Raw genomic sequence first — 13,095 nt, forward strand, 5'->3', positions numbered from 1 at the left:
ATTAAAACTGTGTCTCTTGATAAATGGAATGGTTTTTCCTTGAAACAAGGCAACTGGGTAAGTAATCATTCCTGTTTTCTTGAGCCCAGTAACTATCCGTTATTACTGCATGTCTGACAGGTGTCCAACGGTAACATTTTTTTTCAGAGTATAAGAACAACAGAGAGAAGATTTCCTTATCTTTTATTTTCTTTATACTTTATCTCTCTTCTTACTTTTACTCTATTTCTCATTCTTTCTCACGTTGGTTTTTCATACAGACATTATCTCAAACACCTAACAGGCATACTTGAATCTCAATATTTTTTCACATGGCACCTAAGGATTTAATCATTGATGAGCAAAGTTTGTTCCAAACAACTATGCTGCTATTCTTGATCATGCTGAAGCTCCATCTGAATTGCACTTTGTGCAAGATCTTCTTGCACATAGTGAAGTTGGGTACGCCTTAACTCAGCCTGAATTATTTTCAAGTCAACAAGTTCTGCGGTTCTGGAGGACTGGAGTTTTTGATGATGGTGGTAAACGAGGAACTCCCAGTATTATCTTCCAAGTGGGTGATTCATCCTATGTAGTCACTCCTGGTACAGTACGAAGAGCATTACATCTTCCAGAAGATTGTACCTTCTCTATACCAGAGGAATCAGAACTTCGGGGGTTAATGACTGATTTGGGATATGAAAAGAGTCTGACGAAACTTGGACAGTTGAAACGGGCTAATATCAGAAGAGAATGGAGTTTCTTCTTCGATTGCATCACCAAGGCTTTTGGCAACAAGTGTTCAAATTTTGATGCCATCCCAATTCTGAGTCAGCACATCGGGTATGCTATTATCCATCAAACTCATTTTGATTTTGCACCTGGAATAATTGGTTTTATTGGGGATAGGATGACAGAGGATCGAGATGTTGTTTATTTTGCTAGATTCTGTCAACTTATTTATACGTATTGTACTGCTGAACCCCAGTTAGTCAGCACTCAAACCCCACCTTTTAAGGTTGCAAAAAGGTACTTTAACGACCTGATAAATGCTGACACAAAGAAATCAATGGTGAGACAATTACAGATTCCTCAGTCTGTGAAACAGATTCTGGTAAATGCTGATCCTGCTACTTACAAATCTGTTTACTCAAATGTTCAACCAACTCACCATAACCAAAATCCATCAACCTCAGTACCTACCTCTCATTCTACTCAACCTACCCTCAGAACTTATCTCAAATCCTATCTCTCCACTTCACAGACTGCTCAACCTTCTTCTTCAACACCTACTGTGAAGCCTACATCCTCTAAGCCAAAGAGAACAAAGACTGTTCTTCAAACACCTCAAAAGAGGAGAAACATTACTTTGAGAGATGAATCAGATTCCGAGGATCAGATTCCCTCTTCAGAACCTGTGGTAAATGAAGCTGAGAAGGCAACTTCTCAGAAGGATTCTGCAATTGGGGGTTCTAGGCTTTTCAAGAGGCTTAGACGTATGACGGTTCCTGAAACTCCCAAGGAATCCAAATCAACAAGGAAGTACAAGAAACAGAGGGCACAAAGGCCAGTTTCAGATGATGAGGAGGAAGCAGCTAAGGAAGGGGATCAGGAATCTCTGATCTCACAAGACAAGGAATTTGCTCCAGTCACTTCTTCTCCATCAACTCCATCTCAGGAACCTGTATCTGACAAGGCTAATTCACCTTCTGTGTCTCTTGTTGATCCAGGCACAAGTGCTGAAATTGATATTCAGAACCTGGTTGTGCCTGAAATACTTTTCTTAGAAGCTCCAACAGCAAATAATCCTTCCACAACACCTGTTACTGATGTTGTTCAAACTCCTGAGTTATCACTAACACATTCTCTGCATCAAGATGTTGATGATCAGATTTTAGGTGAGCATCAGGATATGGTTGTTGATCAGAACTTAGTATCAGATCAGCAATTAGAGGATGCTGAAGCCTCCATTGCTACTCACACTGTTGTCTTATCAGAAGATACTGATTCTCTAAGTTCTGATGCTACAAATGTTGGAGATACTGGTGAGGCTGCTACAACTGTAGATGCTGATGAAGCAGGTCCTTCAGGACATACTCCTCCACTGACTCTTCCTAAGTCTGAACTGGTAAAGGAGTTTATTATCAGGGATGTACCAGTACCTTGGAGTGAAACTCCTGCAGGTCAGGAGTGGACTAAGGAATGGAACTCAGTTTCATGTGTTCCAAATGCTTTACATCTTGCTGAGCACTTGACTAAAGCTGATGAAATGTTACATTCTGATGATTTTAAAACCCAGCTTAGAGTCACTGCATTGAGTACTAAACATCTACAAGGTCTTCATTCCAACACTCATGCAGAGCTACACAAGATTCAGGAGAACTTTATCAAACAGGAACAAGTTTGGAAAATTGATAAGAAAAAGTTCTTCCAACCTACCATTGACAGGGTTGCTTATATTGAGAAAACTCAAGAGAAGCAACAAGCTCAGATTGATCAAATTCTGACAAATCAAGCTTCTCAGCAATCGCAACTTACTGAAATCCAGACCTCAGTGGAACTACTTATCTCTCTTTTATTACCTGCTGATGCCAAAAAGGGGGAGAAGGTAATTAAGTCCAAATACAAAACCAACAAGACACTGCAAGGAAAGGATGATGAAAAAGATGACCAAGGAAACTCTGGAATGGGTAGTGGTCATATTCAAGGTAGAAGGTTTACATCAAGACAAGCTAGTCACAGAACAAGTTCTGATACTGGGAAAAGAATAAGTTCTGTTGCTGGTAAAAGGATAAGTTCTGATGAACTTCTAGATCTTGATGAGGAAATATCAAGACAGTTATTTCTTCAAGAAAATCCAGGGATGGACTTGGAAAGTTTAAAGGAAGAAGAAGCCAGACTTAAATCAGAGAAAGTCACATCTAAATCTGAAGCTTCTGGTAAAAAGTTACTTCCAAAACCTAAAGGCATTGTGATCAAAGAAAGGATACATACTGAAGAAACTTTGACTAGATCACAACCATAGATAGATCCAAGATCCAAGGGTAAAGAAAAGGTTGGTGAACCTATCAAGCCTTATGTACCTCCTGAGGAAGAAGAAATTACTGATGGAAAAGATGATCTTGCTATGACTTCAAGAAAAGTTCTTAAAACAACCTCTGACATGGCTCAAGTTGTTCAGAGTCAAGAAATTGTAAGTTCTGATATTCAGAAGAAGCAAGTAACCTCTGACAGTGCTCAAGTTAACTTGATATCAGAAAATAGATCTAAAACACTCCTACCAGGATTCACTAAAGCAAAACAGACTCAATCTTTGAAGACTACTCCAAGTGGTTTTGAAGCAAGAGTAGTTACTGGAAAGGAAGCTAGAGATAAAACTGGATTGGGAAGTGCTGATGAAAGAAGAGTACACAACACTACTGATGATCCAACTTCCTTGAGTGAACCAGGTATTGGAGCAACTCCTGAGAGATTGAATCAACTAGAATCTGTACAGATGGTTTACCATACCTACTTGAAAGAATACATCATGTTGTATTTCATGACAGATGGTAGGGTTTATCATATAAGACAAAATGCCATTCCTTTGAAGTATTTTGAAGAATTGGAGCATGTACTTTTCTTACTTCAAGTGGATGACAGAATAACAGAGACTGCTGCAAACTACTTAAAAGAACAGATTCAGAGACAGAAAAGGCTTTATTCTGTTAAGTCTGACAGCAGATATGTTCCAAAGTACAGAGATCACAATGGGGATATTGTTGATATGAAGCCTAATACTGCACAGATCAGAACGTATCTTGGTATTAAGGGACTTGAATTCAATCTTGAATCTGACAAAGCTTATGTCATAAGACTAGACCAGGAGTTAAGGAAAGCAAAGATTAATGATCTCAGAGCTGCAATCTTTCAAACTGGTGAAGATACTGCAGAGCTTAAAGGTGTTAAAAGGAGAATGATTGATGAACTAAGATATGCTGAGAAATGTTTGTTGAAGAACTATCTCAGAACAACTCCTGACATCAGAGAGATCAGAAGATGATGAAGCCAAGTCGAAGATCTACAACTGCTTAAATTCTGATATTTATGCAGATTGAAGTTGTTATCAGAAGTTGAAATTAGTAAAACTTTAAGGACTGTAAGTTGTAGTTATCTAGTCTATTTCTCATGCATTTGTACTTAATGTTTTTGACATCATCAAATATCTGTTTAACTTGTATATTTTGTTAATTTACAAGTTGGGGGAGATTGTTAGATATATTTGATAATGTCATGGCTAATATGTCTTATGTTTAGCTTTCAAATCTTGTGTGAACAGGATAGATCAGTACTTAACTGTTGATCAGTACTTATACTGGAAGTCAGGACTTAAGGATATCAGTACTTATATTATCAGGAGATAATCATCAGAAGATAGATATCAGAACTTAAGTGCTGAAGGACAATCAGATAAGGACAGTAGCTGATTAAAGGAAAGAAGATAGAGATAAAACATAAGAAGAGATATGCATGAAGAAGGAATTCTGTGAAGAATGGAATACTTGGAATAAAAATATCTGATTGATATATTTTAGGAAGCAGAATTATATTCCATATCAATTAGCGATTATCTTGTAACTGTGTAGTATATAAACACAGGCATAGGGTTTACACTATAAGTGTTATCATTATCGAAGTTATTATTCTTTATAACCCTAGCAGCTCTCGTGATATTTGTTCATCACTGAGAGGTAACAGTTCTATATTGTAACATAGTTTATTGTTTCAATAAAGTTTGTTTTCTGTTACTCAAGTTCTTTAAGTTCGATTTGAGTGTGTGTGACCTAACATATTATAACTTATTATATTTTTCAATTTATTTTTCAAGTATTGAAAATCTATATTAATATACTAAAAAATTTAAGATAAAACATATCATTAAAAATTATTTGAGTATTAAAAACAATTCATGCATCGCACGAGTTATAGGCTAGTACACTATATATATTTGGATAACAATGATAAAACATATTATTTTATAAACATGTTTATTTTTTACCGAACTTAATTGTTTTCAACGAAATAATGTTTTCATATAATATTCCATGTAAACTAATATATTTTTACGATGATCTAGTTGCTAACATATGTAGTCTTCGGAATCTCTAATAAAATTCGATCCGATTTAAATTAGAAAAAAGCTCGGCCCGAACGATCCGGCCTGAAAAAAGTCCGTTTAGGCCCGCCTCAAAGGTCCAAACATGATCTGACATTTTCGAAAACCCGATTCAGCCCAGTCAAAGCCCAAAAATCCGGTCCCAAAGCCCGCAAAATTCGATCCGTGTGGCGCGGTGGGCGGGCCATATAATACGAACGTAATCCTGGTACGACCTGCAGCCAATTGGAAGTAATGAATCATCAAAGAAGCAGAAAGCAGGCTTAACAAACAAAACAAACGAATAAGGAAAACAAAGGAATGGGCGTGGAAGCACAACTACCAGTGATAGACCTGTCTTCTTCTGATCGCTTAGCCACTGCTAACTCCATCCACCAGGTTCCCCCCTTGTATTCATAGTTACATATACACAGATTTATCCTCTATATATACTCACCTCTGCTACTTCAGTATGGCCTTTGAATCTTGAAATTAAAATTTTTAGATTGTTGAAGAATGAAGAGTATAAGATCATGTTGCAGCCTTTTCACGATACGTTACCGACTGACTGATCACTTAATGTACAACTTTTGGGATGAATTATTCTTTCGCCCCGGATAAAAAAGATAAAACACTGGAGCAGAATATAAAGCAGTTGTGCTGAAAATGCTAACAACCAATTTTCAAATTAAAAATAGAAAGAAGGAAGAAATTTGAACGTTTTAGTAGTGTATATTATTGTGCGAGTACTAGGATAGACTAATTTGTACTAGGATGAATGATATAGCTTTACATTCTCCACCGGTCCCTCATCAGTTTGGTCGCCTGATTTTTATGCCTTGTAAATAGTTTCTTTTAAATGCTCTACCAGCTATGATTTTTATCCCTTTCCTTGTAAATAGGCATCATGGTTTAACTTTTTTTTGCCCTTTACTGGATAGGTAAAAACCAAAACCAAGACGTATCCCTTGTGTACTCTGAAATTACTGGATAAGTTTTGTACGTGCTCTGGTTACTAAAGTTATTATAGTTACTAAAGTTATTATAGCTAAGGAATGACACGGGTTTAATACTCATGCACTACTATTCCTTATGTTTCTGGGTTGTTTTTTTAAGACAGAATTCGTGACCAATTCCGCCTTGGCCCTTGTAACTTTTCCTTCTTAAAATATCCCGGAATCAGTTCCTTGCTCCACCATTCAGTAAGAGAGCGATGATACAATACAGACATAATTGGATTGGGTAATAATTGTATTTGTTGACAATTATTATCATAATGGGATTGAGTAGTAATTGTATGGGCAGAATTGTAATCAGATTAGGTATGTCTTGTTGGTTAAGTTTGTGATGGCTATATATACATAGTCATGTTATTATTTTGATGTATACTTAAGAGATGTAGTCGTCTTAGGTATCGTGTGTGGGAGATGCTTGAGCATTGGTTGGCTCAAGTATCAGTTTGGGACACCATTGAGTTGTTATGTATTGATGTATTATTGATAATTGTTTTGATTAATAATACAAGTTGGGACGTGGATTTTCCACGTCAAATATATTGTTGTATGTTTGTGTGCGTACTATGTACTGGTAGAATTGAATCTCGAATGTGTGTGTGTTTACCCCTAACAAATATGACAAAATATTAGATTGCCAAGGGGGCTAAAAACACCATATTATAATTTTTTGAAATAAAAAATTAGAGATTTATGAAGTCTTATGGAGGTTCTGGGGGACCATGACCACTCAGGTTCCCCTTGGTCCCATTAATGGCTAAGAGGCAAGTTAGTTGTACATGATCTAGTGTCTTCCAAACTATGTTTCATGAAGCTCCCTTGCATACAAAATGTAGACTCTTTGGTTTCTCCGAGAAGTGCATTTGCTATATATTTTGTTAGGGTTGTAAATGAAACGAGTCGAGTCGAGTTTTTTTATCAAGTTCGAATTTTTTCTTGGAGCTGAAAACTCAATTACCTTATCGATTAAACTCTGTTCTTCGAACTCGAGTTTGTCAACAAACAGGTCGAGTTCGAGTTGTTCATGAACATTTCGGGTTGAGTCGAACCCAAGTCGAGTTGGTCAGTAAAATTAAAATCTTTTTCTGGCCCAACCCACATTAAAATACGTACAAACTTATAAAAATGTGCAAGCCTAGCCCAACAAATTGCCATGAATTATAATTTAAAAATTAAGAGAATGAAGAGTAAAGATTTAAAATGTAAATTGTCATGTAATATGTTATTTATGTAATTTTTTTATGTATATAGCTTATCGAGTCTAGTTAAACGAGTCGACTCGAATACGAGTCAATCTTGAGTTGAGTTTGACTCGAAAACTCATTGAAGTCCAATTGACATGATAAGCTTATAGATCATATATTTTTGTTCGAACTGTGAGCTCGTTTTCTTAATGAGTCGAGTTAAATGATCAGCTCGGTTCGTTTACAGCCCTACAATTTGTTATCCTTAAAACGTAATTAGTATCATTATTTGATTATAATACTAATTTTAAGAGAAACTGTTTCGGTTGTTGGAATAAGCATATGATAAGAAATATACACGTTTGTAGTCATGTTTTTACGATTTATAAGAATTTACTATAACTTGCAAATTCTGTGTGTAGGCGTGTATGGACTATGGTTTCTTTTACCTCATAAATCATGGGGTAGAGAATGAGCTGATACAAAAAGCGCTTGAAGAGAGCACGAATTTTTTTTCTCTTCCACTCGAAGAGAAGGTAAAATTGCCTTGGAAGGATCACAGAGGTTACACACCACTCTATGCTGAGAAACTTGATACCTCTTTACGTTCCAAAGGTATTTTAAATTTAATTAATCCCAATTTATATTTGACTCTGCTTATTTGTAAATTATCCAGTTTTGCAATACGCTTCACAGTCTTTTGGGAAAACATGGAAAAACCACTTGCTTAATCTAATTTTTTTGTCCATTGAGGGAAAATAGCATCTTGTTTAGCTGCACATCTTGTTAGTCATTGCAATAGAACGAAAACAGAACCTTTTTGTTAAAAGTATTTTAATATATTGAAAGAGTTTTGTATGATCCAAACCTGGATCTCTTCTTGAAAAATTGTCTCCAGACCTTCTAATCGACCTAAACTGGCCCAGAAGTCCTGAAGACTTGGTATTTTAGATAGTTTTCTAGCGACCCTTTAGAATTAGTAGTTATATAAATTCTCGATTTTCTCTTTAGTACAAAAAAAATGCCCTTGCCGAACCTTAGAGAAACTTTCAAGGGATGAACCCAATCCCATTGAACCTTGAGGACAACTGCTATGCTATACACCCACTACAAACCTAAACTAAGCCTGATCAAGACCTATTGTTCGAGCACCTTCTGCAGATGGATATATGACATTTCATATTGGACAGAGGACCTATTACATTCACATATAATTTTTGTTGATCATTAAAGACCTAGGATATTAAAATATTTCTAAAGTTTTACAGCTCAGCCATTTTTTGACCTTGTTGGCTCACAATTACTGTGTTGTCTCCATCAACTAACTTACATGCAGGTGATCTGAAAGAGACATTCTATATTGGCCCTCTAGAAGATGACATTAGCCATTTGAACCACTGGCCTTCGCAAGGTATGCTTATATGAACTCTGGTCAATCAGTGATTAAGCATGGTTCATTTTTTTCCCTTAAAAATTGGTAAATGTTTGAGGTAGGCAGTAGGAATATATGTAAGTTGTAGTTGTGCTGTAAAATAAATTTCCCCAGTACATAATTTACTAATTTGTCCTTGCTGAATTAATTTCAATATCCATGATCCGAAGGACTGCATAGTGCATATAATATATTTTCCTGTCTTTCGAGATTTTTATGATGTATATATCCTGCTTGAGATATTTCAGAAATATTACCATCTTGGAGATTCACAATGGAACTATACTATGAAAAAATCCTGTAAGTTGTCTTGCTAGTAGTCTTTATCTCAGTCAGATTTTCCTGCTTTATTTTCTATTAACTTGTGTAACATAATTACATATAAATCCATAGAATACCCCCTTATTTTTATATATCGATTCCTTAATAAAGTCTGCATCAGCATAAACCATTCACACTCTTATTATATTTCCTTCATGTTTTGATACCTTATTTGTTTGTTACATCATATATCCTTCTTCCAATGTGCGTGTTTGTGTAAATGGGAGGGCTGGAGGGGGCGGGTAGGAGTTAATAATAGTATTCTAAGCAGGTCCTCCTCTTTGTTGTAAGATATGTTGTGTATAGATAATGTTGTTTTCTTTTCCTTATTCGAGAAATGTGGGCTCGCAGCAAAACCTCGTGACATCTTAGTGGTGTATTATCTAATAGGGCCGCTGGAAAAAAGTTGACCTCTCTGATTGCTTTGGCGTTAAACGTGGAAGAAGACTTCTTTCTAAAAGATGGGCCCCTGAACCCTTTTCTTCGGTTATTACACTATCCAGGTATACTTGTATGCGGTGAACTTAACATTCTTTACTTCCTATCTCAACACTTCCCATTTTATCCTATTTGATGCTATACTTTTGGGAATAAGAACATTTTGTGACATTATATGTCGACTTTCTAAATGCTAATAGATTGTATACCATATAGTAATTCATTACTCAGCAAATTACTAAAGTACATATTCTTTTTCTTTTTTCGAATAACAGGTACATATTCTTTTAGCTTTTGCAAAAAAACCACCTGCGAACATTTTCTTCTTTGTTAAAGAAAACATTTAGTCATTTGCAAGTATTCTTTATTTTAGCTTGCGTATAGCCTGTTATTTTGGTTGAATTTTTTTTTCAATTTTGTCACCGAGGTTAGTATGTCTTTCTTGCTTCTGTTATTCCTTTGTTTCTTTATTTAATTTAAGCTTCTAATGACTCTCATACGTGAAAAAATGTGTGACTGCATGATCAGTGAGCTTATGCTATCTCTTACTGATCTGTTTGTGGGGCACGTGAGATACAGAAGCCCTTGCAGAAAAAATATTAATTGAGATTTGCAGTTCTAGGTGAACAGGGTTTTTTGGATGAAAAGGTTTTAGGTGCATCAGCTCATTCAGATTATGGAATGATCACTCTTTTAGTGAGTGATGGTGTTCCTGGACTTCAGGCACGTGCGCTATTTTTTATGAAGTATTGGTGAGCTGTGATTTGCTCATTAGTGTTTAATTATTCATTCAAAATTCACAGGTATGCAGAGACAAATCTATAGAGCCCCAGGTCTGGGAGGATGTTCATCACATTAGTGGGTAAGACCATCATTAACAAGCTCTTGTTATATAAAAAACACGGAACAGTTTCTTTCGCCCAAAATATCATTTTTTTCTATGATTTTAAAAGGAAAAAGGAGACGAACTAACATAAGCAACGAAAATGGAAATTTTAATCTGTTAGTAAATTTAATTGGGTTAGAGCTTGTCCGGACGAGTTGGACAAATACAGGTCAGAGTTATGCATAGTTGCAAGTCGTCGTCTTCTTCTTTTTTGTTTTTTTTTTTGGGGGGGGGGTTGTTTTGCATAATAGACAAAATTATTTGGTCACATTGGACAACTAAGGACCCAATCTATCATGGTTTATGTATTGATGTAGTTTTTTCTACCATGATATATGTATAGTTAAAAGCCTTTCCTGGATTTATGTTGATGCAGGGCCTTTGTGGTTAACATTGGAGACATGATGGAGAGGTGGACTAATTGCCTGTATCGGTATTTTCTCTTGGATATAACCCTTCATATTTTATTTTTCTTGGATCCACATTCTGCTGCCCATATGCTTTGTTACATTTCCATTTTTCTTTCGTTTGCAGATCAACACTGCACAGAGTGATTCGAACAGGACAAGAACGATATTCTGTAATTAACATCTGTTTACCAATTTACTATTTTTTTTCCTCATATTTTCTGTTGCGTGTTGTCTTTTTCTGCATGTGGCATGCTTGTGTTTGACCATCTTTACCTTGTTCATACATAGATGTTGGATCTTTGTATCGCTTTTCTTTATTATAAGAAACAGAAAACTTTTGAGGTAAAAAAATTATTTCGTTCATGAAAAAAGAAAAAAGAACACCTTGTGTATTTACTCATAAAGCGTACTAGGCTATGATTGAAATTATGTAGCATAAGAGCATCTCCAACCATGTTAGCTAAAATGGTTAGCCAAATCATGGTTATGTAAAATTTTATTGAACCTGCAAGGCGATGCACTCCAGTGGTATTAGCTATAATCATTAGCTATATTCAAAAATATTGTTTTATTCCTATTTTTCAGATTTATATGTATATATATAAACTTTAAATAATTAAATGGATTTAGTTAATACTTAATTCAATACATGAATAAAATATATAATTGTAAGTTAATAATTATTACAACTGAAAATATAATAACATATAAATATAACAAAAATATTTTTAATAAAAGTTACTAATATATATTATATTATATATATATATTGTTTGTTAAAAATAATTAATAAATTTTGTTAATAAGAGAACAATATTTTCACACTGAATATTATATAAATTAAAAATATTATATATAAAATAATAATTTTAATATTTATGTATTAAATATTATGTAAATATATGCATGTTTAATGTGTATGTGTACGTAGTAATGTGTAGATTTAGGTTTAAACATGAATTAAATCTGACGTGGAAGATATAGCTAACACCTACAGATTCAACAAATATAGAAGACGAGATGAAGGATATCTAAATTTTTTGCTAACAGGTGATGTGGTTGGAGTGGTGTTATTTTTACCTAATATCTATATCTGAGTGCCACGTAGGATTTTTAGCTAACAGGAGCCCATGGTTGGAGATGCTCTAAGGATGCTTGTCAGGGAAAATAGAAAAAAAGTATAATTTGCCTGTGTAATCCTCTACATCAAGTGTTCTAGTCTCTTTATGGAAAGTTGTCCAAGCATAACACTTTTACATATAGATTAAGAATGTTTGGTTCTGAATACTGGCCTTTAATTTCCTGCTTGTTTAGTTTTTATGTAACATGCGATATATGTGAGAAGCTGAAAATGAAATTTTCCAACCAAAATGTTAGATGGCTTTCTTTCTTGATCCATGCCCGGACAGTGTCGTTGAGTGCCTGAGAAGCTGCTGCAGTGAGGCATGTCCTCCAAGGTATCGTATCCGAGTCACCTCTTATCACTTCTCATGAATGTGTATTTACTAGTAAATTAAGTAGATGTTTTTTGTGTTAAAAATCTAATAATATTGAAGCAACACATTTCTAAGAAAGATGTTGAGAAATAAAATTTGATTTGTATTTATAACTTTCTGTGTGTAGGTTTCCACCGATTCGGAGCGGGGACTACCTAAACGAGAGGTATAGACTTACATATATCTAGTACTATGCCACAGCATGGCTGATTCAGTGTGATCATTGCTTGGAAGAACACTAGTAGTATCAAAAGCTTTAATCCGAACAGTCTTTGATGTTGTCGGTTGTAAACTTGTAGTTTTATGTGTATGTTAGATGCTTTTGTTTGTTCTTTCTAAAACTAATCCAGGGAGTTCAAATGCAGAAAAAACGTATAATCTCTTATTAATTTCTTATGAAGTTGTCCTTGCAAGTCCACCATCAGTTTAGATGCCTGTGATCAGATCTTGATGGACTGCAATTACTTCTCCATATACAATAGCAAGTATAATACTGTATTCTATCAAAGTAATTATGGGTTATGTTCCAAAAAATATGCAAATATACGACCAAGTTGTAACTTTTGAAATATATTGGAATCCTCTGAATGAGCTGCACGGCGACCGTATCTGTTCAGGCATCTCTGAATGGGCTGCACGGCGACCATATCTGTTCAGGCTAGGGGTGTTCATGGGTTCGTCAACCCGATCAAACCGACCCAACCCAACCCTCTTTTAGTTCGATTAAACCGTTTTAAAAAAACCCGATCCATAGTAGGGTTAAAAAAATTTCAAACCGCATTAAATGGGTTGGGTACGGGTT

The 13,095-nt window shown here is 35.2% G+C and overlaps 1 protein-coding gene across 2 annotated transcripts; it reads left to right on the forward strand.

The window, feature by feature from the left end:
- Window positions 1–5,320: 5,320 nt before the first annotated feature.
- LOC141677209 (azadirone synthase LFS-like) lies at window positions 5,321–12,711 on the forward strand. 2 transcript variants are annotated; one of them, XM_074483020.1, is made up of 11 exons: window positions 5,321–5,512; window positions 7,733–7,925; window positions 8,647–8,721; window positions 8,991–9,042; window positions 9,454–9,566; window positions 10,118–10,224; window positions 10,305–10,363; window positions 10,764–10,820; window positions 10,922–10,967; window positions 12,175–12,254; window positions 12,421–12,711. In XM_074483020.1, the coding sequence occupies exons 1-11, from the start codon at window positions 5,435–5,437 to the stop codon at window positions 12,479–12,481; spliced, it is 921 nt and encodes a 306-aa protein (XP_074339121.1). In that variant the 5' UTR covers window positions 5,321–5,434; the 3' UTR covers window positions 12,482–12,711. The 2 variants fall into 2 exon arrangements, with proteins under 2 accessions (XP_074339121.1, XP_074339122.1); XM_074483021.1 differs by having other exon boundaries at window positions 5,323–5,512; window positions 10,124–10,224.
- The last annotated feature ends 384 nt before the right edge of the window (window positions 12,712–13,095 follow it).

The sequence above is a fragment of the Apium graveolens genome, chromosome 8 (genome assembly GCF_009905375.1).
Source record: "Apium graveolens cultivar Ventura chromosome 8, ASM990537v1, whole genome shotgun sequence".
Classification (NCBI taxonomy): domain Eukaryota; kingdom Viridiplantae; phylum Streptophyta; class Magnoliopsida; order Apiales; family Apiaceae; genus Apium; species Apium graveolens.